The sequence below is a fragment of the Channa argus genome, chromosome 10 (assembly GCF_033026475.1).
Source record: "Channa argus isolate prfri chromosome 10, Channa argus male v1.0, whole genome shotgun sequence".
Lineage (NCBI taxonomy): Eukaryota > Metazoa > Chordata > Actinopteri > Anabantiformes > Channidae > Channa > Channa argus.
The window spans coordinates 22,021,191-22,048,831 of record NC_090206.1 but is presented as its reverse complement, the minus strand read 5'-3'; the positions used below and the strand labels follow the sequence as shown (position 1 = coordinate 22,048,831).

Sequence of the window (27,641 nt, the reverse complement as noted above, 5' to 3'; positions counted from 1 at the left end):
TTTGTATTTGTGTTTGATGGTCTTATTTTCTGACTACGGATGAAAACTAGAATTTTTGCTACACTCCGGCACTTTCTGTTTATTAATATGCACTGTTCCGATTAATTAATTAAACTGTCCACATTCCTCGTTTCTATTACATTCCTCTCCTCATTCCTTGTGAAACTTAGAAACCCAGAGTTTTAAAAACTACTTCAAAGTTCCTCCTCCTCTCTGGCTCAGTGATCAAGAAACCGCCGCGGTGGACGAACGAGCTGCAAAGTGAAAGTCCTGCTAAACCACACGTGGGAAAAAAATTATATTTATGTTATGTTTTGAGTCTGATGTAAATTTTACCTTAACATATCATTATCTTAGTGATTAATATGCAGAACAATACAATGCAGTTTGAATGTCTCAAAGGGAAAAAAAAGTAGCTCAGTTGTACAAATGGGTAGACAAAATCCACAGACTTTTACAGCTATTACTATTACAGTTATTCACAGTTAAACCTGTGATGCAGTGGTTGAAAATGTAGTTATGGCGTCATCCTTCTATTTATTGATGCTGGTAGATTCTCCAGTCCACACGAATATAAACTGATGGACCCACAGTGTAGCTCAAGCCAGAAATAATTTGAATTCAGAAGTGCTGATTAAAATGTGGATAACTGTTCACTCTAAAACAAAGATATCGCTGTGTCTTTTCTAAGAGAGAAAAAGAGTGGAATCAAGTTTTTTTTTTCTCTACGATTTCCTACCTCCCTGATGTGGAGCCTGCAATTATTCAAAATGCCATAAAACGTAAGCATATCTGCCCACTTACACATGCAAATACTCACAAGTTTGCTTTAGATTCAGAATCAAACATGTGACTTTTTTGGTCATGCTTACAGTTTTATACTCATCTACTTTATTCATTTTGTTTTATTTTTTGCTCATTTCTGTACACAGAAACCCCCAATTTCCAGAATATTCTAGATGATTTTTGGGTGGTTAGTGTAGGCAGACCCAATTGATTTAGTTACTGGAGAGGTGGGAATTCTGTAGTTGCTGACTTATGGAGGTTTTAAGAGTCATGGTATGACCTAACAAATATAAAAAAACAGAAATGAAGGGCATAGGGGTGCACCCACACTACATCAGCTTGTCTTAGGAAAAAAAAAAGACTGGAACATTTCTAACGATCACCACTGGCCTCGGCTTGTCTGGAGGACATGCAGGGTGATAGGAAAATGAAACTGAAATGCTCACAGCAAATTGTAAAAAAAATGGAACCAGAGTTTTTACATATAATTGATCATAAACAAATATCAAATCATTCAGCAGCAGCTTGTTACATTTACTGGTTAAAAAGACAAATGTCATTTCATTGTGTCGTGTCTCCCTGTGTCTCTACCACAACTGAACTGACTGTTGCTTCAGAAATCAATAAAATTATATTTCATGCAGAGGATCCCATCACAACAGGTTCAGAGGCACATTTTCTCAGTCAGTTCCTGATTTCTATCTATGACATTAACTTTTTTGTTTTGTTTTGTTTACCAATGCCGGAAATTGTAATGTCGGTAGGTTAGAGACACATTTAATCAACATTTGCTTCAGGGAAATGCAAGTATCAGATTATCCAGCAGCAGCCGAGAACATGTAGCAGTCTATCCCAAGAAATTTCCTTATGTGAAATAATAAATAAAAGTATATATTAAAAAACCTCAGGACATATTTTACACAGCCAAGCTTTAACTTTACCTTTGAAAAGTATGTGGGTTTACAAAGTTTCCCAGTATACAGTTCATCGTTTAACTGTCAATCCCACAACCTTTACCAGTGTTATAGCAATATTTTAGTCGCTGCAGGCGGCTGCTTTCAGTTCTGAAAACCCACTGCACACTACAGCTTAGCACACCAGACAGTTATCAGGATAGTGGGTCATTTAGCAGCTAACATCCCGGATATTTTCCTCTGAGGTTGACAAAAACCAAAAACAGACCAAAAAATAAAAGAAAGAAATCTATGTTTTTTAGATTATCAAAGAATAATAGTGATCTGTCCAAATACCTGTAAAGCTACTTTTGTAATCTCTTTGAAAAAAAAAAGAAAGATGTTACTCATTAAAAAAAAAAAAAAAAAAAAAAAACTTTCCTGAAAGGCCCACTAGGCAGCAGCAGGGGAAAACATGGCGCACAACTGATCCATGGCTCAGGTCCAAAACTAAATTTCTCCCCTGTCATTGTGTTTTGCTCTTCTTTATCCTGGTTCTGTCAGAAGCTGAAAACATTTTTCAAAAGTTCAGCAAGGATTCAGAGTCCATGAGAATGTTTGATCACAGAGGGCGTGTTTAGACATCATAAGGGAGTGACAGATAGAACAGAGTGAGGATTAAATTTAATCTGTCTTCTTGATGTCACATAAGAGTCACTGAACAGGCCTGTGAGATGCTGAAGCTCCCATGAGACGTTATGTGTTTAGAATACTCAACATTGAGAAATCTGTTCAAATGTAAAAACCATATGTCAGACAGGAAGAGGGGAGGGTGCGAAAATGACTGAAATTACTAATTTGAAACAACCTTTTTTTATTTAGTTGGACACCTTCTGGAATAGAACAGGCTAAATTATGACTTTATTATACAGAAGAGTGCAAAGTTGATTGATACGGCCACAATGCACAAGCCCTCATGGAACAAATTAACATGTCTCTTCACACAAGATGACACAAATGACAACGGAGGGGGATTTTTTTAGACTTCAAACCAAAGGTAATTGAAACGCGAACTTAACAGGAATATGACTCACAACCATCAGTATTACCATTTCTGAATCTCACCACCCACTGGTGTTACTGAATCTCCTCATCACCAGAAACTAACATATGCCAAGAAGCACTGAGGAAAAACACAGAGGAAAACTCCTTATTAAACGTCTCAACGCATGTAGCAGGTCAAATTACTCAAAAGATGTGGCTCTGTAGAGTAAAGTAGAAGCTACTTTTGCAATGTTCTTGTTATTGAACCACAAAACTCAATAACTCACCAACCCTGATGACCATAGAAACCAACTCAAAAAAAAAAAAGAGAAAAAAAAAAAACTCAGGGAGAATTCAATTCAACTTCAATTCATCTAATACAAGGAGGCAAAACATACAAAGCTGCTAACTGTGTGCTCAAACATTCAGATAGAAAGTAGGAGGCAGTTGCAAATCTGTAGTCCTTGGGGTGTGTTGTGCTGACTGGACTGGACAGATGTTGTCAGACCTATTCCCCTCTGGGACACAGCAGCCATGTCAGTCAGTCATTTACATTACATTACTTTACAAGTGGTAATGACATGTAAGATATTAGGACAACAGAAACACAGCACTGATGATTTTGCTCAGTCTTGTAGAAAATTCCTTCCAGTTGGATAGTACAGAAACCTGGGCCAGCTGCATCGGTTCCCGCTGGAATCAGGATGCTCCCAATTCGCTCACGCCTTAGCAGAACCGTGTCAGAGCGTATTTACATGAAGTTGAGCTTTCTCAGCTTTTCCCTTCTTGTGTAACTGGCTCCTGTTGAATCTGACTTACTCTACGGGGGATGAATGGTGGCAAAGCCAGTTCTGTCATGCTGTCACTGGCCCAGGATTCTGTGTTAACACCCTGTAATGGCCCAGAACTGGCTTAGTTCATGGATCGCTGCCTCTTTAGACCAATAGCACAGCAGGCTGCCTACTCTTATTATTAGTGATACAATTATTGAATGAGAATTTCAGACAGAGAAAAGAAAACCTGTTATTTTTAGTAGGAACCTAGACTGTGTATATTGGGTAGATTTTTGTATGACGATACATAATTCTGTAAGCAAGCTGATATATCGCAATGTTTTTGTTATCTAAATTTTAGTTAAACTGTCGGTGGAAAGAACAAACCACAATATGCTTAAACTCTTAGTAAAGTTAAAGTTAACTTTTTATGCAACCAGAGCAACAGAAAACGAGAACATCCATCTAATCCTCAGGGGTTTAAACACAAAATGAGTCTGCCACAACATTCTGTGTGTGATATATTAATTACAAATTGATACAGCATTTCTGGGAACAGACAAAGCATCACAAAAAAATAATATTGCTGTAATATAATTTTTTTTTTCACACCCCTAACTGTAGCTAGTCAAGCTGAAACAAGCCACCCACCAAACAAGGGAGAATTAAACTGTTTGCAATTAGTCTCTGACACATTAATATGGCAATCTATATTTTCAGTCAACAATCTAATTAGAAGGAAAGAAACCCACAGATGTAGCTCTATGGTCTGACAAACCGTGGTAAGTAAAATTGTGAAAAGTTCTCTTTGAACTCTGGCTTCAAAGACAGATTAACTTGTGATTCGTTCTGTTACGGTGATGACACGTCAGTTAAAACACAACAAACTGACTAATGTTCAATCGAGGCGATAACTGAAAAAACAACGGTGCCATTGAGCTCAACAGCATCAGTGATGCAAAAAGTAGGAAGGACCAAACTGCGATGTGGCCTTCAGATGCACAGACACAAAACATTTCATTTTCCTTCTAATAACAACCCCGATATTTGTCTTTGTGTTAAACAAGTGTGGATGGGAACTTGTCACAGGTTAAAAAAAAAAAAAATCTATTCAAGCTCTACCAACAGTAAAAGAAAAACAGAGAAATGGTGTCACACAACAGCTCTTTTCTACTTTGCTCCTGACAGCATCTCAAAAACCTGCTGGTTTTCATTCTAAGCATGATCACACTGTAAATGTAATTAGGTTGGCTGGTAGGACAGAAGTCAGTAGCTATTAGTTATCGATTTTAAAATTTCCAATACTATACAAGAATAAGTGTGGTTGTCCCAGTGGACGTTGCCACAGCAACAACAGATGGTGATATATCAAGTTTAATTGCGTAGTGTGCAGATAGCAGCATTCACACGTGAGTGGGAGCACTTTCATGTTTTATAACCCGAGACCCTTTCAGCCTCACCTTATTCATGCTCTGTAATGCAAATCTGTATCACTGCAGTGAGTGCTACACTGAAACAAAGTGACCTGGAACAGTTGGATGGATCAGTTCTCAAAAAACATGTCATCCCCTTAGACCTTTGATTTCCATTTGAAAAATAATCAACACTACATAAGGGGATTGCAATGATGCAACGGTGCTTGGCCGCAGACGCAGTATGCAGTCGACTCGGTATGGTTTTCCTCCACCTCCAGTGAACCTGATCATCTCTAGGAGGATTAAACTGTTGACCAGTGTTACACCAGCCGACTTCACTACCAGCTTTAAGAAAAAAAAATGAAATTATTCTTTGAGCTGGAACAAATGAACAGCGGTATCTGCAAACGGTTGACTTCAGGAGCTTGCACTTAAGCCCTTTTCACACATGCAGCTTCATTCTGAAATGTTCCTTAAATTATCCATGTTGGCTTGTTTACACTGAAGCCGATTTGACAGCCCCCCCCCAAAACCGATTTGTGAGAAAAAGTTGTGAAACGACTGGCACGAGAGTATGAAGCAGTGAAACTGCAAGTTGCAAACGCGAAGACTGAAATTAGATCGGTTTTTTTTAAGTGCCCAGACTCAAAGACAAGAAGACTGTTGGTCATCGAAGCAGAGAAGAGATGATTTGAATAAAACATGAACTTTTGCCACATGTGATGTGTTAGCTTCTAAGGTTGATGTGGACCAGGTCAGTCTTAAAAATGAGTGCACTGCCCTCTACAAACAACCCTTCTTGTAGATAATAAACAGAAACAAATGGGAAACAATTTGGAAACACATGAACATTAGAACATTCAGCAGAAACCAAGTTATCCGTTGGTTGCCAGCAGTGCTGATAATTGAGGATTTATTATTTGTTCAGATCTTTGTCGAAACAAAGATATCAAAACAAAAAAATGAGCCAGTCTCTTTTTTGGTTTAGGACAGATTTACAGTGTTTATCAGGGTTTAGGTTCAGAAGTAATGTCTTGCTCTAGTTTTTCTGAATGCATTTTAGATACTAATCAGTCAACAACTAAGATGGTTTTTTTCCCCTCATGGAAAAGGGGAAGTCTAGGGTTGTTTTTATACCTATACTTTGTTTTCTCTGGTCCGAATCAGTGGAGCAGTTTGTCTCGTCGGCTCACATGGTAAATAATTCTGGGGCAGGAACATGCTATAAAACATGCAACAAGTGCACAGTTTGTTTGGGAAGGGGCCAAGACCACATTAAGTAAAAAGGTTTTGTGGGGTTGTTTTGGTCATAACTAATAGACAAGGACCTTTACATACCTCACAACAATGCTTTAAACCCACTGTGATTCATAGCAGAAGTTGAATTTCTTTTCAGTAGGGTGGGAATCTGTTCCGTTTCATATCATAAGGTAACGTGTTAAAAGGATCCCATCAAGGCCAATTACAAAGTGCATATCCTTATTAACATGGGACAATCAGGATGTTTTGTGTGTTTACAGTATCCTTTTATTGTCTTGAATTTTAAGAATACGAGCATATTTCATTAACCAACAACCGAACTGACTGTGATTAAAACCTCAGTTTAGCCTTTGTGATGTTGGAGTCCACAGGGAATGTCACTGTAACCTGATCTAACATGACGCCAACATGCTACTGAGATGAAGCACAGCCCCTCAGCTAATCAGTGGTGCATGGTTAGTTCTATTACTTTTATAATTTTCAAGTATTAAATCGTTTAAAAATAAAAAATTAGAGGCTGTGCTTGTCATACAGAAATTTGTTCCTGTTGTGATCTCTCAAGCGATTTCGTCTGTGATAGGGAGGCTGTATTCTGTATCGAGTCAGAAAGGTCCTTTGTGATGCACTGTGGGCACATATATACAATGATTCTATATTTCCTGGGTACAATTTCAGCTGTCAGACTTTTGAATCTTCTAAGATTTGTATCCAGAAAGCTTTGACAAACAGCTGATGTTAGCACACAATGAGAAATTCTGGGCAAGGAGTTCTATACCATAAATCTTTATAGCATATTAGTAAAAATGTAAACAGACTATTAATGCTATATTTCTGATAAAACAATAACACAGATATTTTTCACAGGTTGAAATCATTTGTTCATTCCTGACTCCTCAAACTTAAAAGGACAGGTTCATATTTTGAATCATGTCTTGTCTGTCATGGCTTTGTGTATGGACCCAAAAGGACAAGTTGAGAGGGATGTAGAGTGCAAGTAAACTTCATATTAAACTGCCCCAAAAGGGAGGATTTACAAATAAATGGAGATTAAACCAGCAAATGAAACCAGTAACTAAAATACCAGAATATGAACTCAGGAGCGGAGATGTGATAAGGAAACTCAAACACACCATATGATGTCGGACCAGAGCAGATTAAAAGCAATGTCAGCATTCCAATGTGAAAACATATACAAAAACTAAGAGATGGGGTAGGTAAGGGGGGACAAACCAAAGAAAAGGTACTATTGCAGAACACAGGATATCAAAAAAGGGGAAAAACGAAAAATCACTCCAACATGGAGGACAAAACGCAAACTTGGGCCAAGAATTACATAAAAAGTACTAAGGCAACACAAAACAGGAGAGAACTTAAGTACAAGACGGGGCAAAAAATAACTGGGACGGCTAAATAGAGAACAAGACTGGGATAACTAAGGAATAACCTAGAAATAGGAGGCAGAACACAATCAGACGTGAGCAAAAAAAACAAACTTAAAGGCAGGCACTGTTAGAACAGATATGGTACAAAAAAATAATATAAAAAGGCGTCACAGGACAGACAAGAAACTGATACGTGCCAACAAAAAAAGAGCAGGTGGGGAATTGTTAAGACAAAAATAACCCAGGGAACATACAGCTAACAAATTAAACAGTGCGACAAAGCTAAAAAGGCAGGGGAACAGGCGTAACCAATTGTGGATGGGGATGATTGGTGAAGCTGGACGAGTAAACAGGGAACAGGAAGCGATGAAAAAGGGGTAGAAAATAAAAGTCCAAAACAGGAAGTGAATACGACGGCTCGGCTAATGACAGTCTTAGAGTTTAGATACGTTGGCTGTTTACTACATGTACGCTTAATCAAAATGCCACCATTGCTAAGCTGGTTTATTTGGAGCATCAGGTGTGCACATGGTCAGACATTGAGGTCATGTGTACTTAAGATGCAATAATACATAATGCCCATGAGGCAGTATTGATTTAGTTGTAGCCATTTTCTCTGCCCTAATGTCAACCGTAACCTCTTTCATTGTTGCCATGGTTTTTACATACATGTTATATGGTAAAAGCAGAAATTCTCAAATTAAAAAATGCTGTTGTCGGTCAGGGATAATTAGGTCCAAGTGTGCCTCTTGTGCTTAACCTTTTAAATCCGACAGATGTACACAAACTGCGCAAAGAAGTGTGTGAGTGATGCAGACGATGCTGCCATTGTCCAAGTCTATGCATCAGTAAAGAAATCGGTCCTTAAAACAAGTCAGACCCCAATTATGAGAAACAAGATGACATAATCTGAATTTAAAATTCCTCCAGGTTATGTCATCTGTAGACGATAGAAATTTTGATATACGGAAGTCAATGGGAAGTTTAATGACATTTATGTACATGTACTACCCAAACTAGAACCGAGAGAAGCATGTTCAAAATCAGTAAATATGTCTTTTAAGAGCCTGTATTAACACAAGGAGGTTTTGCAGTTAATAAAAAAAGATTCACTGTTCATATGGGCACCCAACTGTTGTTTTTATTACACTTTAATAGCTTTAAAAAAAATCTTTGTGGCTTGCCTTGCAAAAAAAAAAGACAAAAGAAAAATCAATCTTTGTGGTTGGCATTGCTATTTACCATGTATTTATTATTATGGTTCAGGACATGTGCAATATTTCTGGCAGAAACACATCTCTCATTAGAATCCACGCAGACTCACAGCTAACATTAATCAGGCACCAGTGAAACATGAAACAGCCACAAAAGGTCCACACAAATAAAAGGCATTAATCAAAATTTGATATGAAATTATCATCCACAACATTAAAAAGACCTGCCTAACACTGTGTCGGCTGCACCCTCTCGTACTCCTAAAGCAGCACAAGATTTCTGAAGTTGCTCTCATTTAACTGCCCCCAAGACACCAGCAGCAGGTGCTTTAAGGTGGCCAGGGAATGATTCATAGCATGTCCAGTTCATCCAACAGAAACTCAATCAGATTGAGGCCTTGGAAATATGAAGGCAAAGCAATATCCTGGCCTCAAAAGTCACCTGATTATCCTTTTGAAGACAACATGATTCATCAGACCAGGCCAACTTCTTCCTCTGCTACACGGTCAAGTTCCAACACTCAAATGACCATGGACTGTGGTTGTGTTGACCCTGTCTCCATTTCACCGCGTTTCTGTGGACTGCCACTGTCCACAAGACCCTGCTTTTTTGGAGATATTCCAGACCTCTAACCATCACAATCTGACCCTTGTGAAGGTTTGTTCAAGTTTCCTGCTTCCAAAACAATCAGCTTCAAGAACTGGCTGCTCCGTACGCACTTTATATGTTTTATGTTTATATGTCACCTGTCAGCCATTTTAACATTGTGGCTAATTAGTCTACATTGTTATATGTAAATGAAGTGATAGAAGTTATGTCAATAAAAGTAATGATTGTGATAAGAAAAAAAAATCTGATAAAATACAAGTCGTCTTTGACATACTACATACCTACTGAATACGAAACAGCTTTCACACCATCTACATTGAAACGATTATTCAGGAAAACCACACAGAACTCTGCAGACATTCTTTGAATGTCTCTATATTGCATAGACAGTTCATGCTGCTTGCATCAGTTTATCATTGGGACATGGGTTTTATTTAACTGAATGCAAACAAAGAGAATTCGCTGCAAAGTCATTTTGTGCTGGAGAGCGGAATTAAATGCTGAAAATAGCCCCAACTGTGGGTGTATGACAAGGCATTCACAGACACAGGTACACACCGAAGATATATATATTTTTAAAAACAGAAAGTGAACCTAAAATACACAATTCACAACCTACATCTATTATGTTTTACTGAATGTCAAATGCTAATTAAAAGGACTTAAATCATCCGTAGAAACATAAAGTAATGACTATGTATCCACATCCTGATTTACTGTAGGCACTAAAGGCATTTTGATGCAAATTATTATTATTGCAAAGAAAACTTCAGGTAGGGTCCAGGATCAATGCATAATGTCATGAAACAGACTGTGTATAAAATGTATTAGCTCAGAAAACTGGATTTAGTAATTAGGAACCGTTAAACAGGTGACACCAAGTGCTTTTCAGTTGCTGCTGCATGCTGCAGGGCTAAACCCAGTAATGCTATCGAAGCCTATTTAGCAGCCTAGGGCAGCTGTTGGCAATTGTTGTCAATGAAACTACAGCATTTTGGATGCTGCTTTTGTGTTGCGGAGTGCCTCAGTTTCCCCACCACACGCCTTGATCAGAGCCAGAGCAGGTACGGTTCATTTTCTGATGCACATGTTAGAGAAAGTATGAGCGTTAATATAAATGTTTGAGATGCTTAGGGGTCTTTAGTCGCTGGGCTAAGGAGGGCAACTGCGTGGTTACCTATAGTGACAATTAAAATTAAACGATGCTTATTAATATTTCATTTACTTGTGTCAGTTTCAACAAAACAAAACAAACAAACAAACAAAAGGCAGGACGTTGTGTTTGGTGTTTTATAACCAGAAAGCATGTTCTTGGTGATTGGGGCAGCTTCTATCTTCTAGGTATCATGGGAACAAAGTCATTAGGTTGGACCCTGAACAGGACATATGGAGGAAAGATAAATGGTGAGTATTGGGAAATGAACTACACTGAACTCCTCTTGATGCAATGTAATTATAGAAGATTATAAGAAATATTGTTTATGGATGGTGTGATGTTCAGGAATGGGTGGGAAAGCAATGCAATTCCAATTTCCCAAAAGGCATCTATATCTGAATGGTTGGACAGCCTGTTCATAGCCAGGATAACTTGTCCAAAATGATTATGCTGAACTTTAACAAACACAAAAAGGTGTCGTGTAACATCTTTAGTTTGTCTTCGCTGATCTATTTCATTTGTCCTCTCTGTCCTTCTTCTGCTGCTATAACCTAGCACAGCTAAAGTATGTCCTTTCAGCATCATCATGATGTGTGCAGGGGTCAGCTGTAGCTCAGTTAGTAAGGCCTGTCATCCACAGACCACAGGGTCAGTGATTCGATCCCCGGTCCTGGCTATATGTCTCTGGGCAAGACACTGAATCCCCAACAGCCCATTCCCAGCTGTGCAGTGCCAGTCAACCAAGCTGAAATTGGGGAGGGTTGTGTCAGGAAGGGCATGCGGCTAAAAAAAACTGTGCCAAATCAACATGTGGAAAATGGTCCGCTGTGGCGACACTGGTCAGCCACCAGCTCTCGTTCATTCTACTTCCTTAGTGAGGTGTTAAAGGATCATGCACGGTGCAGGTCAGTGATTGTATTTCAATTGTGAACATCGCCTTAATGATTAGTTCTTTCCAAAGTGAGCAACTCAAGTCATCAAAGTCCTGTATGTTCTATATCACATTTTTTTGTTAGTGTGCAGACCTGTCTCCATCTTTTTCCTCATCAGTTTCCAATGTAAATGAGTAAAGATACAAAAAAAAGAGAGATGGGGGGGGGGGGGGGGGATGGGTTTGACAAAGACAACAACAGTCACATGTTGTTTGCCACAAACACTCCAACGAGCTTTACTATGCTCAAGTGCACCGATGCTAAAAATCACCAAAAAAGGAAGCCAAACAGCTTCACTGTGCCAGAACTATTCCCATATAATTTGAACAGCAAAAGGCCAGGAATAATCACCGATTTGTAAAGCTTCTAAGTGGAGGAGGAATGAGAAATTGATTTTGTTTTAGCAAGATACTGTAATGAAAAATGTTCAGACCAATGAGTGATTCTCTCTCTGTAAATAACAGGAGCTCAAGGCCTGTGCATCAGTCACACAAAACTCTGGACTGGTGTTCATAGTTCATACAAACCTTCAAGTATTTTCTTTCTACTGACCTGATGTCAACATCACAGTGACTGAGCAGCATCCTTTTAAAGTCTGGTACCTGTTCCCCCAACACTCCACACGAAGCTGATGATGTGGAATAAAGTTTTCGCTGGTGGCTGAGAACACGCAAGACCAATCCTGTGAAAGATGACACCAATCTACTGCCAGCAGCACACACAAGAGTGCTGCAATGTGTGATGCAGCCTTGGGCGGGAAAGAGCAAAAATGTGGCAACTGGCAAATTCTTCCACTTCTTTCACCCCGCTAACAAGCATGCTGAGAGCAACAGCATGTGGTAGGAGGTGTGAAAACAAAGCCAAACAAAAAAACACACAAGATGCAAACCATCTGTGCAAGGGAATGTGGAGCGGTTCAGCCCAGACAGATGTACTGCCTGTCAGTGTGGCTGCATGTATGTCAGGGCAGCCAAAAAGTATGTTGACAGCGAGCCAAGCAACGGTTCTAACCCTGCACACCAATTGTCATTCTGTCGAGGTCACTGGCACCTGCTTTAAAAGTGACTAAAGAAAGTTGCGAGTTTGTGGTGACCCCATGATGCCTTTATTCTTGTCAAACCCTAATTATTGTATTACTGTGCCTCTTCGGTCCCAAAACAATTTTCATTTGCAAGGTCTGTGTCAGTAGATGTGTGAAGAATATAGATTTTTACATTTGCTGATTTTTTGTTTTTTTTTAATACATATAACAAGACTCAGTATTAAGTTTTTTCTCCCCATAAGGACAAATTTTTGTCCAGCAGGGGAGTAATATGAAGACACAGACAATACAAGACAACATCCAACACAGGAAATGTGAAGGAGACAAAGACCCCGAAGAGCTTTTCAGTGGCAACTGGACCTTTCACCTCTTATCAGTTCTGACCAACTGGCTCAGAGTGACAGGCCTGTAAACTCTGTGGAGTCGTTAGGTCGTTGACACTGGATGGAGAATGGCGTTGTTGTCTCACCCCACTCACACGTCACATGCATTACAGTGTGAGCAACTGTGAAACCACCTCGGCAGTGACGGAAGAACTGCATCGCTCCTTTCAACACACCCGACGACTAAATCCTGAACAGAGAAGAATCAATGCACGTCCGACTTATACAACCCCCACTCAACAGAGGAGGTGGTCTAAGACACAAGTTATCAAACATTTACAACCATGACCTGGATGAGTGAGAATCTTCACAAACCTTAAGGAGAGAAGTTACAACTTACATCACAAAGCCATCTGTATATTCAGTGATAGCAGAGGGGAAATAAATCAAATAGTTGATGCACGGTTTTTAGTTCGTTTGGAGACAGCTTAGGTCTGCAAGTAAGGAACCTATAGGTTTTCGTGGTCACTAGTTTTGTGTTTTCAGATTTCTGAACAGTGGTATGATCTTCAAAACTTCCCCACTGCTGCCGACTCTCTTGACAGAATTTTCAGCTTGACCATTTGAATTTGCTTGGACATTTGAGCGGACATTTAGTGAATCCCTCTGAAAGTTTTTTTTAAGACGTTACTTAAAAATTAAATTGTCAACTTCATGGTGGCACAAGAGAACAGAATGTCAGGATATCAGCAAAGCCATTACTCATCTTAGGGTGCATCCCTCTGAGGGCTTTGAATGTTTACAAAATTTCCATCCCGTGGTTGTTGAGATATTCTAGTCTGGGTCACAGCAGTGGACGGACAGCCACACCACACTCCTGCTATTCTCTCTTAACCTCCCCCCTCTAGTTTGCAGTCTTCCCACTGACTTGCATGCATAAACCCGGTCACTTGGTTTAACAATCTGTGCAGACAGATTTGCATATAACATTTTATTTAACCTACAGGGGCTGCAGGATTTGCTTTAATTCAAACTTTCATTCACCAGACAAAAACATGTTTACTTCAAAGTTCTGGGCCAAAGGTCCCATGTTGTCATTTTATCCACAAAGCTCAGGGAAAACACAAAATAATTACAATGATTTCCAAGAATATATATTACAACTACATCCAGACAACAGTAATTTCCTTCTCAGAGGAAGAGGACAGGCCTCTAAATCCTAGGGCACTATCCATTTTTGCACATTACAGTAATAGTCCATCTTTGAGCATCCCATTTGAAATTCTGTTTATTTGTTGTAGGTTGCCGTGAATGCATGCATTTTCATTATATGTGAACCTTTTTTTTATCCTCCTTTACACTCCTCAAATCTAGGAAATCATCCCCCTCTTCTCTCCCCAGCCTCTTTCAGCATCTCCAAAACATTCATCTTGCTTTCTGTTGTTTATCACTTGGATGCCCGTCAAAATAATCCGGTGAATAGAGAACAAACCAAGCTATGGCAAGCTGAGGACTGTTGGTGAAAAAAAGTGCCCATTAATATGGCTACACATAAATAACACATTTATATGTGCTCCATACTATTAAATAAGTCATTTTAATAAAAGCAATTCAGACGGCCACAGAAAATTGAGACTGGTTTTTTTAGTTAAAAGAAAAACGAGTCACTAATTGTCCTTACATCAGTTTGGTTGCTAATTTGTAGGTAATAAGTCAAGACTGCTTCTCCTTTTGTGAAGGGTGATAATGTCTGAACATCTTGTCGAGAAAAATTGACAGAAATCAGTATTGTTTCCAACTTTGTGGGTGATATCATATGAACAGGCAAGGTATGAGGTTTAGGCGTTGCTACAGTATTGCTATACACTGCGAGTATACCAAGCTTGCATGCTTACTGTTACTGATTAAAAGTACAATTGCTCCATCAGCCACGGCTGGTGAAAATAATGAGATATTAATGAACAATGGTGGCATCAAAGTGTAGTGATACCACAACTGAGTCTTGTGGAGTGTTTGATTAGTCTTTCTTAAGCTACAGCTGCCTCCAATATTAGGCCACAGGAAAATTTTATAAGTGTTTAATAACTTTTTTGGATTTTTTAAAATGGTTTCTCACAGCATGAAAAAAATATCAGCACGGTCAGTGAGAGCCTGCAGAGGAGCAGCTGATCGGACACCAAATCCATGCACAGTAATTACATGACGGCAGCCCGTGATAAAATCAAACTAACCACATTGGTAATCTGTCTCAGTCAGCAAATTCAGTTTATTCACGTAACTTTTATCAATGCATTTAGACACAGTGCCAGAGTGCCCAGAATTTCCAGTTCACCAAGACAATGATAACATGGACGGTTACAGCTACAAGAGAGAAAAACATTGTGCAATGTGAAGAAGACTTAGTAGCCAAAAACTTCATGTCAGTGTTGAGCTCAGGTCTCTGGTGCGAGTGTGTTTAGGAGCCTTTCAGTAGACACTGTGAGTGAACAGTATCATATTTAAAATTAGTGTTCACCACAAATGTTTGTTGGTCCACAGACAGTAGGATTTAGTGCTGTGGAATTAAAGGAGAACAGCAGGTCGCATTTTGAGAGCGAGATTCAGTTAAAAACACATTGCATCCCCGAGGCAACACCACCACTGCAGACATACCACAGTTAAAAAGTAAGACGCTTTGAATGCCTACGTCTGTATGAAAGGGAGCCAGAAGGAACAATACCATCTTCTCCATCAATGGAGAGAAAATTCCAGTGGTGGTGGAACAGCCTGTGTAAAGTCTTGGGAGGCTTTACACAGAGCTGACAACACATTCTCTCTGGTTGCAGATAGCACTGTCCCAGGTTTGGGACAGAAGGTGTCATACCAAGTCCTAAAAAAAATAAAATAAAATATAGCAGAAGCCCTGAAGGTACGTAGACAAGAGGTGAACAAAGCCTGCATTGCAGCTTCACATCAGCTAGGCATGGGGTGAACAAGGATCCCAGGGCCTGCTTTAAGACATCGCTACCACTACATCACTACCTTAAAATGCTCTAAGATTAAAGGGGTCAAACACAAGCAAACCTGCAACCGGTCCAACAGCCCCAGTGGAGGCGTGACAGACAAGACGGTCTCAAGTCTAACAAATACATTATCTTAACTTTGTTAAATTTATGAAGGGTTCCTAACCACTGTAGCAGATATTAACTGCATCTGATTTAGAATATCTCACCCACATGGATGCATGTGATTAGAGTCAAGTGCTTTGTGCATCTCAAGGGTAGGCTGCTATTTTCAGAGAGCGTTTCGTACTGTGAGAGGCAGTTTCAGAAAGGTTCACTGCTTAAATCCTAAACACTCACAATTAATACATCCAGAAATAGTTTTACTGTTCTGTGAAAAGTCCATATTGTAGCTTTATTAAGAGCTTCTGCGGATGTATAAACAAAAAGTTGACAATAAAACCGCTAAAACAAAAGAATAAATGAACATTTCCACTGAGGGATTAAATCTAATATAGCCTACAAGGTTTACGTAGCTAAACCTAACATACTTTGTTGCCTCGGGGAGACAGTACAACAGTCAAGCACAGTAAAGTTAATACGGCGTATGGGGAACTGTATGTGTTAACAGTTGCCTATTTTTACATCAATTAATTAGTCTTCAAATATTAACGTGCATATCAGTCACTTGTCCCTACCCTCTCAAAGACTCACACACCATTCGCCATCGAGCTTTACATCGTTTTTCAGTCTGAACGCTCAAAATTCCAACTTTTCTCTATACTTTAGTCTCTGTACCTTTGTACAGAATGACCCACAGAGTCTCACATCCAACAGCTTTCAATTATGTGGATGAGCGTTTCTGGCCATGCAATGTAAATATTTAGCTCTTTAACCTTTGCCTGGAGCTTCAGATGTTAAACTGGAGATCTTACATTATGTAGAAGATATTTGCTAACCTACGTGTTTCCTAAAAAACTGCCAGTTGCTGAAAACAGTTGCCTGCAGCTAAAAACGATGCATCCTGTAAAACACTAAAAACCAAAGATCTAAAGGCTGAGGAGAAAACTATAGTTAGTGATAATTATGTGGGCTCATGACTGACCCAATTCAGACACCACTGGATAATAGTAGTTTCCGTCTTTTTAATGCAAAAAAAATAGGAATTGAGGAATTAATGATGCCTTAAACTTCGTGATGTGTGTGAGTAGAGTTGGAAAGAAATTAATAACATGTTTCACAAGGTAAGAGATCATTTACGGAAAACGTCATTATTAAACACTTAAATGTAAGGATATTATTTGTCATTGGTTTATTCTAGTCTTCTGCGGCATCCATCTTTCAGTAGACACTAACTTTATCTACATTCCATATTTTCTCTGCAAGAGAAATGTTGCCATTTAGTGTAAGGTACGTGTTCTTTTCACCTGATTGAATTTTAAATTGAAAATTGTTAACAGGTTGTATTCATGTCAATGGATGCTCAAAGCATAACATTACTAGCACTACAGTGCAGCTCAGTATGACATAGGAGATGGCGTATAGGACAAATGAATGACACAGACTACTGCATAGTTGTGATGCATAAACTGGGAACTCAAAGTGGAAGTCGTAAATTACTTTAGAGTCAAACGAGTAGAAGTGGATTTACATGATGAATTAAACAGAGTTTGCCTTTGAGAATAGGCTGCAGACAGAAAACGCAGTGTTTCTGTTAATACTAAAGACACAGAGAGATGGTTCTACCTTTAACCAGCCGCACTAACTGGACAATAAAAAGGACACCAGGTAATAATTCTTCCTGCCGGCGACTAAACCAGAGAAGTCAGATTGCAAACATAGATGTCATTTATTATTACTCATAAGCTATTTTTATAGGCAGCACCTGTTTCAGCACGGGAGTCATGATTGATGATCGTCTCCTCAAGATAAATACAGGAAATCAGTCATGCATAAGCTTGTTTTCACAAAGTGAAGATGCAGATCAGCAGAGGTGAGGATGCTTCAATATTAAAAGCGCACATTTCAAAGTGTTACCATACTGTGCTCGTGTTAGCATGTTATATTCCCATCAGCCACAACAAAGTGAAGCGAACAAAATTGATTATCTAGGTAATATAGAACCCGTCAGGGGGAGGTATACATTAGGCAGCCAGTGAAGAGTCAGTTATTGAAGTGGCTGTGTTGGAGGCAGGAAAATGGGTGAGCACAAGAACCTGAACTACCAAAAGTGGTACAAGGAAGGGCAACTGGCAAAAAGGGTCATGGGTGCCAAGGCTCATTAATGCATGTGGGCAGCGAAGCGTAGCCTGGTCTAAAAATGTAAAAACTGTCTATGAAGGACAGGCCTCAGAGCATACAGCTGCATTTGGGTCTGTCTGCCAATCTGACCCCTGTCTACCTTGGAAAGTTGCCTACAATGGGCACATGAGGGACAGAACTTGAACATGGACACTGATCTTCAATAGTACTCCCTAATGGCAGGGGCCTCTTTCAGCAGGTCAATGTGCACTGACACAGCATAAACACTGTCCAGGAATGGTTCCATGTGCTGGAGAATCATGTCTGATTCACAGAGGCCCCACTGAGCCGCTTAAAAGGACCTGTGGCCGATGTCTTTGTGCCGAATACGAGGGGACACCTTCAGGGGTCTGACAGGTGATCGGGGTACACTGTACACTTTACACTGTAGATGAAGGCAAGAGTGCACACAGGACATGGTCGTATTAGGATTTGTTCAAGTAGAATCAATGACTCACCGCAGTTCTCCTCATCTGCTTGATTTCCACAGTCATCGATGCCGTTGCAGTGTAGGAGCTGAGGGAGGCACGTGGTCAGGTTGCCACAGGGGAAATATCCAAGTGGGCAATCTCCTTTCTCCTCTGTGAGATTGAGTGCTGTAAACAAAGAAGAATATCCAAGAACGTGATTAGGCAAGTAACATTTGTGCAACTCGTCTTCATCAGAGAGGTACTGAGGCCTTGTCAGAGATTAGAGTAAACACGTGGCCTGTGTGCGTCTGTAAGTTGTGTCGTCTTTCCTTAATCAACGCTCTTCTGCGGCTACTGTTGTACTTTACATCAGAGTCTAAATTATGCAGAGATCAAACAAACAACACAAACTGACAAATGTGATGAATGTCGAACATTTCAGATGCCGTGGAAGCTGGAAGAGAACATTGTTCACGCTCCTCATCTCATCCTGCCTTGATTAGCGAAATTCCTTATTCATGTGCCGTAGTGAGTCTGTCCTGTCATGCCTATGGTTCAAAATACAGTACAGCTGACAGGCCAATGACAAGTCAGCTGCAGATTACACATTAGGTCTTTAATGGTTTCCTTGGACTGGCACGCAATTAAGGACAGAATGGAATTTATGATTCTCCCTTATCATCGGCTTAACAGTCTGGCTTCAGGCTTCCAATAACACCTTCTAGTTTTCCTCCATCTGTCCTTTATTGTCTGTGACTGTACTGTGTTTTGAACAATGCAATGTCTATAATTAATAATATTTGCAGAAAACAAAAAAAATACAACTTTACATACACAAACATCATCTTTTAAACATGAGCTTAGCTAACACAATAGTTCAACAAAGTTCATAACATAATATGTCGTCATTCCAGCAAACATCTCATTCTCACGAGTATCAGCCTGCAACTGTCTGCATGCGTATATATTTAGTCATGTTCATTGGACTCAGCATCTCATAAACAAATTTTACCATTGCAGACTATATGATGTCTTTCTGACTAGAAACTTAAGCTGAATTGGACCTTTTGTATACCAGCGCTTCCTGCTGAGAGAAGTGAAATGCACGTGAAAATGCTGTTGGAAGTGTTCAAGGTCTCATTAAATCAACAACCTTTGCATGCTGGTCTTCATAGTTAGGCATCTATACATAAGCATTTTGCAGCAGCTTTTAAATCCTTTGAAATTATGAAATTTCCTCAAATGGCAAATCTTGCTTTTGGAGACATGCATCCATATTCCGTTCAAGAAAAACAGATTTTATAGACAACAGATGGCCACTTCAGTCGTATAACACCTGCATTAAATACTTAGTGTTCATAAAGTTACATCTCATGGTCTTAACAAAAAAAAAAACACTGTGCAGTCATTCTAAAGAAAACTTTGTGATTTGCTTCATGATACAATGTGTTATTTCTGATCAGTTTAAGAAATTTCCACAGCCACCACATCATCATTATCAATAATTTAAGTAGTTCTAGTGATGTTTCATGTTTGACATTTGGAAAGATGACCTGAAATGACATACAACAGAGGTTTCTGTCTTTTAGTTTAGGCTCAGTAACTCAGCAGGAGCTGAACAATAAAGCGTCAATAAAAGACTAACTGTTTGAGGAATTGTTTAGGAACTGAGGTCTACCAGCACTATTTGTTCGGCCCCCTCTTGTACAGACAGAGTAATACAAATAGAAATCCATCATGGAGCAGGAAGGCAGCTGTGATAATTCATAATGAGGTGCAACCACATGACATGTTGGCCTGCAGTAATTTAAGATGATGCTACAAGAACCATGGGGTGAACAGCGTGGTGTAATCCTCTGAGTTAAATCTGACCCATGTCCTGCGAGACAGCAAATAAAAAAAATAAAATAAAATAAATCAAAGTGCACTCGATGTATCATCTAATCACCGCTCAGCGTGATTGTACCATGTCTGCAAGCACACCGGTCACAAACGTAACCAAGGATACTGTGGCATTTTTAAGTTTGAGCATCAGGTGTCCAAGGATCTAAAATTTGATTTCCTCACAGCATCTATGTTTGGGTATGATTTTAAAGTAACTTGCATGTTTGCAATCAACACACACCCACATTTTCGCATTTAGAATTTATTTTCTTCAATATTATTCTTTATTTATTATACACTGTTAGAAATGTATAAAATGACCAACTACAGGAGGGACAAAAATGAATAAGGGATGTATGATAACTGAAAAATGTTACAACATTTAACAGCTATACATCTGTATTCTGATAGATTGCTATTATATTGCCATGGAGCTCAGAGAGACTGCTGAGCTCCACATCAGGGTTATTATCATAAACTTATGAGTTTGAAACATTTAAAAACAACACCACCTAACATAATAACATGAACATTCAGCTGGTACAAATGTTTTTTCATCATCAGAACTAACAACAATGTAACAGGCTGTAAAAAAAATAAATATTATAGTAAAATGGGGGAAAATTTTATTGGTGCTAAAGTTTGCATCTCCCTTGATAAATTCATTAAAAAATTAACTAATTAATTTCTTAAGGAAACTGTAAATAAGAGGATGCAACCAGCTGCATCACCACGATCACTACCTTTATCAGATCCCAAATTAAAAGTTTAGTGGTGGTGTCATGTCAGTTATGGGACGGTGGTGTTACTTTAAACTTCCTTTATAGCCTGACAATAGCTTTTTGCCTCCGCTTGTAAAAGAAATGTGGGAGAGCGTAGTGGGAATATTTCAAATCTATGCCGAAACTGAGCGACTACACGAAAACGTATTGTCAGACCACATTGTCTGTCTCCATCAGGTGATGAGGTTTGCAGTGTAGAGGCTGAAGGGCAAACCACAAAGAATCCTAAAGTTAAAGTCGCTGAAGGGAACACGTTGGTAATAGGAACAGACACAGAGGGAAAGAGCAGCGAGGGAAAAGTCAGCAAACCACCAAAGAGATCAGGCAGTTCATGGCCAGCGCCAACCACTACAGTAAAACATCTGTACGGGAACAGGTAGAGGCTACGATAAGTAACCAGGTTATGAGACACATAAGCTTTTAGAGAATCCAATTCCACACTTCATCTGAAATTTAAAACTCGTGCACAATTGTTTACAGTCTATTCTTAATGTTTTTATTCAAACACACAAAAAATGTCGTAGTATTGATGCCTGGTAACGAAATGGTCTAATGGTTTAGTATATCAATCACTGCTGCTGTCATTCAGGATGTCGCCCACCACTCCTGGGGTTGGCGGTTCGATCCTCGCCTCCTCCTGCCCATATGTCGTAGTGTCACTGAACCCCAAGTTGTTCCCAGTAGGTCAGGACAGCACCTTGCACGGCAGCTGCTGCCATAAGTGTGTAAATGAGACACAAGTAAAGTACTTTGGCTGCTATGAAGGTAGAAAAGCCCAGAATACTAATATTACAGGTAATGGATTGGTCCTTGGCAACTTTTATCCTCAACTGAATCTCCTAAATGATTAGTGAAACCAGTTCTTAAATCCAACAATACCATCAATATAAAAACTAGTTGTTAAAAAAAAAAAAAAAAAAAAAGATGTTGGAAAACTATAAAGACCTTGCTGTGCAGTGCATTTCTCCTGGGTAAGAAAGTTGACCAATTGAAGGAGAGAAGATCATCCAATATTAACTCTGCTCGCTGAATTATACAATATAAAACAGTGATGAGGTCACAGTTAAGTGCTGGCACTTAACTGTGAAATTCCCACCTGGCAGGGGCCAAACTCATAATTAACACTGTTCCAATTTAGCCAGCAATTCAGATGGGAGGCTGTTTTAAGGCATCTTAAACAAATGCCAACTAAAATCACCATTCTCTGGACCAAAACATGTCTAAGCAGACACCTCCTAATGCAGGCGACACACAATGCCTGTCAATACGTCACCATATGCTTGCAATTACACAACAGCGCAATTAAACACCTTCCGATTTAGCTGTGAAAGTAGCAAAAAATAACAAACTACCCACTATCCTACAAGCAGTAACACAGTTCAGGTGGACAGGCTGACAGTATGATAGCTGATGATCACTCCCCACTAATGCACACAGCCTTATTAAAAATTTAAGCCTTTTCATTGTCAACATTGTGCTCACTGTTAATGAGGACAAAAATGTCTTGGGTCATAGTCCAGCAGTTTGACAATTCACTGCTTCTGCTTCACAGTGTTAAAAGGTAAAACCACAAATATTACAAATTGATGAATGTACTACATGTGCAGTAAGGACTACATGATACAACGGTACAATAAAAATGACAGCACTGGTCGAAATGAATATAATGTCACTGCATTCCCAGGTACAGTAGCACGTGGATTTATAATTTAATGTGAAGATTGAGAAATGCTCAGTTCAACTAAAAAAAAAAAATTTTAAAGTGTGATTTAACCTCTGTTCTGTTCAAAACCACAGCAGAAGACAAGCAAACTGACAACATGTGTGCATGCCTGCATACGTGATAATCAGTCATCATCAGTATTCATAGTAAAAAAATCATTATTCCCATGGGACATTACTGGACTTCAACCTGCTGGAAATCTGTCATAAATATTCAACATTGTCATCCGTCTGAGCTATGGGTTTATGAATACATTATGGCTGATACCATGGTAAAACAAGTTAAGTGAAGTTGGCTTGGCATTTACTTGTGGAGAGAAAAGAGAAATACAAGAGGGCAGCACCCTCAGCGTTTGGACACAATGATTCGCTTGGACAGCCACTGCGATAGCTCTCGCTGACTGACGCTAACTCAGCCTAACAGAAGCTGATAAGGGGCGACTGTGGCCAGCAGTGGCTGGCGCATTGCTAAGACCACAGGCTCCGCGGCACCAGATGGCAGACTGACGGACTGCGAATCGGGGTCGAACAGACCTCTGAGGAGTTTCTGTGCGAGCTTCTGAAGACCAGCCATCAGCCCAGCCCATCATCTACTTCCCCCAGCAAAATACTTTTTTTTTTTTTTTTTTCACAATGTTTTGGGATTTTCTTTTCCTCTCCAGATGTTTGATGAATTCTTTGCGTTACATTTTGGAGATGCAGAGCAGCCAAAGACAAAATAAAAAAAGAAGAGTTCCGTTTCTTGATAGTTTCACTTCTGCTGGAAAAGTGAAATTGCACAAACACTAAGACTAGAGCTACGATTTATGGAGTGAAATGCAGCAGTGTCACCAAGTATCCTGACCCAGAGAAGAGCCAGTCTCATTAATCAATCATCCATCAGCAGATTCCAATGAATTGTAACTTACGGTGCCCATTCCCATCTCCAGCCGTGCACTGCCGGTCCCAAGCCCCGTAGAAATTGGGGAGGGACCGGACAGACAAAATAATGAACTAAAAACTCCCAGAGCCATTGTTGTCATGCCGTAGCTTTTGCAGCACTTTTCCCTTTTTGAAGTGCTTTTGTAAACCTGGGTAACCCTAATCATTTCCTTGTCTTTTTAACCTTTTTTCATGCGTTTTCTAAAACTGCAGTGCTTTGACCTCTCAGGGCCACCGTATGTGACCCCTATGTAACCCTGCACTCAGCCTCTAACCTTAAGTACCAGGCGCACACAGCGGGGAGCAGCTTCCACATACTGCTTACTGCTACAGCTGTGCTGGATCTTCGAGGGGGATAAATCCACTGGTGGCATAATAAAATCTACAGCACTGAGGAGCTGCAGTTGCTGTAGATCTCACACAACGTCCCAAACACAGTGGATAAATAAACAGTGACCTTCCGTCCTATATTGCTTCATCATAGGGTGAAACAGGGGGGTTTTCTGGGCTTGGATTAGACTTTCACAGTTAAGTTCTAATTAAATAAACCCTTCACTGATTACAGTCTCTCCTGCTCCCACATAATTTAACAGCATCCATTGTGTTACTACACAGTGGGCTAAGAGCTGCTGCTCCCTGCTGTTTTTATGCCCATTCAACGAATTTACTGCGAGCATCACCGGACTCTCCTCGTGTGGGAATGACACCTCAACGAGCTGGTCCTTAAATCTCCCCTTCATTTGTTTCTCCTGCCATCAGTGCAGAATCCACAGGAATCCTGGCGTCACCCCATCGCTGCTGCTCAGCTTAGTGAATTCAATTTGGTTGACGAAGACGCAGCTTGCGCACGAAATCATTTGGTCAGACAAAAGGAAGTTGCTGAACTTACCGGACACTCCACACGCCAATATCACTGCCACATAAACTTGCATGATGTGGGTGAAAATTCCCGCGGTGTGTGGTGGCAGAGGCGGGAGAGCGGCGATATGAACAACGGCTGCTTGTCCGAATTGAGAACCTTGTGCGCCAAACAAAAATCACCAAAAGTTTCTTTCGCGTGTGCTGAACACGTGGGGCATGCGGAGGGGAAAGGTCCGTGTACAGCAGCTGCAAGAGGACGAAGAGGAAGAGGAAGAGGAGGAGGAGAACCTGTAGCTTTGCGAGGTCTGCTCCGTCTGCAGCCAGTTCATCAGAGAGCGCGCACTAAAGAACCGGCTGCTTCCATTTGACGCACGGAAAGCAGCAGCACAGGTGCAGCGCGTCGGGAGGGGCGGGAGTGAGAGAGGGGAGAGCGAGAGGGAGGGGGCGGCTATGTGGGACTCTGAACTGGAGGAAAATGCAGGCTATGAAGCAAACGGACCGGAGTCAAGCCTTCATAATACAATTTCAAAGCGCTCCCCCCCCCCTTGTGTGCGTTTGATGAGGTCAGAGGACTGATGTGACGTATGTCCGAGCAAAGCCCCCGTTCCCTGTGCGATTCCCACATTTTTGGTGGTGAGAATTCTGCCCTGTGCATCACATTTCCAATCCTCAAAGCAACCAGCAGCAGAGAAGAGTCCAGAGGATGTTGTCACTTAGGATTTATCTCCTCTTGCAGTTTAAAGCTATAAATGGTTACCTTAAAAAGAAAAAGAAACCAAAAAAAGAAAAACCCCAGGCAGGGAGATCCATGCGTCAGATCTGATCCCCAGTGTTTACTGGCTCATCTTACAACCCCCCCAACACACACACACACACATACACACACACCCCTCACACAATATTTCTGCACATTCGGTTTTCTTATTGTATATCAGGCCAGTTTTAAACGCAATGTCATCAAAAGTCTGTTAAAAAAAAGTGCAAAAAATGTAAAAACTGCTTAAAGATTTAAAGCTGTTTTGATCTTACAACCGAGGATTTGTTTATTCACTAATATCCAATTCAAAGGACAAATGTCTGTTTGCAAAAAAAACAAAAAAACGAAAACAGCCTAGATGCACAAAGATGTTCATGTTCTTTTAGATAATCAGTCTGTTGATTGTAAACCACAGCAATCTCTTAGCTTTTTAAATTCTCTGGTATGAAAACATTTACAGAAAAGCTGGAACACAGTAAATATCAAAAGAGAATGACATTACTTGCTCGTCATTTGAAAACTTGTTTTTGACTGTGCATAGTATAGGGGGGAAAAAACATGTCAAACTGAGAACTTCAATCTTTTTGGTTTTCATAAAATATGTGCTCATTTTGAATTTGATGCCAACAATATGTCTTAAAAACTTTATAACAGGGGCATGTTTGCTACTGTACCGCATCACCTCACCAAATCTCACTTTACAAGGTAAGTAAACTGTAAATACAGTTTCTAGTCAAGTTTGTGAATCTATCTCCAAGCATTTTTCTGCATGAAGAAACATTTGCGTCGTGGGCCTTTTATCTGAAAACTAGCGTTTCGGTGTCTTTCAAAACTCAGAATGGGTTTGTTCCTCACACAAGCCTCAGTCTGTCATATAATCAGATGCAAACAAGCCCTGTGGGTGCTTGGTGAACTAAAGTAATTTGGGATGTTTTGGCACTCGGTGAATTACAACAGTGAAAGCATCGTCTTACATTTCTTTGCTCTGTTCTTGGGTAAAGGATATTGCAAATGTATTTTTAGGCTTTAGGCTGCTTTAATATGCCAAATTTCCTGCAGTTGTTTGTTGGTGGGTGTATGTTAAAGCTGATTCCACATATTAATTCCAGACTGATAAATAAAGAGAAAATACAAACTCGGAGCTGACGTTTAAGTACCTAATATTAATATTAATATTATACTTTAAAAGCATCCGCTTACAGTTTTCCTGCATATACATTATGTTGAATGTTTACACCAGGAATTAAAATTACATTATATTGAATTATAGAATTATAGAACACATTCTTAAAATTGGAACTAACAGTCCTAACAGTCTACAATTAATAAAAAAAAAAAAAAACTGTACTTATTGCGTAGTTGCCGGCTGTCACAACAGTGAAGCACGGCCATCGAAATCATTTGTGACATTTATCAGAAAACCAGCCATGACAAGTCCACTCGACAGACCTTTCAGTGACAATCCCCGCAACACAGCGAATGCACCACAGGCCAAGTCACTCAGCAGAGTAACACACTGCAGTGACACCAGACAAAGGATCACATGACTTGGTGACGTGGGTGAAAAACCTCTCCAGCATTTTTTATCAACTGTCTGCATCCTGACTGACGTTTTGTGTAACAGATTTCCCCAACAGTTGTTTTCATTTAGAATGTACTCATTGCTACAAGTTATTTTTTTAATGGTTCATTAGAGGTGTTTCCCCTTAAGTTAAAAATAGAAAATCCAAATTAAAATAACGATACATTTGGATAAGTTTCCCAATTAAAAATCAGAAATTTAATTCCGAATTAGTGAATCGAAAAATATGCCTAGAAATAAGACCAAGACCAACTTTAGATCTTTTCCTGAATGTTAATCTTAGTGTTGTGCTGAAGGATTTGAAAGTGAAGAAAGAATTAATTGAATTACTAAAACATGAAAACCTGAGCTCATGACCCCAATAGTTTTAAAATCCAGGCTACGGATTCTTATTCCGTAAAATTATATGACCTCCATTTCGAAAAACGTCTTTTGAATGTACAAATAATCACTTTTATTAATCTTAGAGTAAATTATAAAGTGAAAATTATACAGTAATTATACGATACACAACATTTAATGGAAACAGAATAATAACGGAGCCTGGCATTCAGTTAAACATCCTCCCCATCTGTGTTGAGAACTGAGCTCTCCACAGCTTTACTTTCCT

At 39.7% G+C, this 27,641-nt stretch overlaps 1 protein-coding gene across 3 annotated transcripts in view; it reads right to left on the bottom strand.

Moving 5' to 3' along the window:
- rxfp1 (relaxin family peptide receptor 1) overlaps positions 1-25,110 on the bottom strand; it is a 56,611-nt gene extending 31,501 nt beyond the window's left edge. Inside the window, exons 1-2 of one of the 3 annotated variants that reach the window (XM_067519337.1) lie at positions 24,721-25,110; positions 18,571-18,708 (exon numbers count right to left, since the gene is read on the bottom strand). In XM_067519337.1, coding sequence (XP_067375438.1) covers positions 18,571-18,708; positions 24,721-24,763 — 181 coding nt within the window. In that variant the 5' untranslated portion in view covers positions 24,764-25,110. The remainder of the gene's footprint in view (positions 1-18,570; positions 18,709-24,720) is intronic. The other 2 variants (XM_067519335.1, XM_067519336.1) reach the window with 2 other exon arrangements.
- Positions 25,111-27,641: the final 2,531 nt, after the last annotated feature.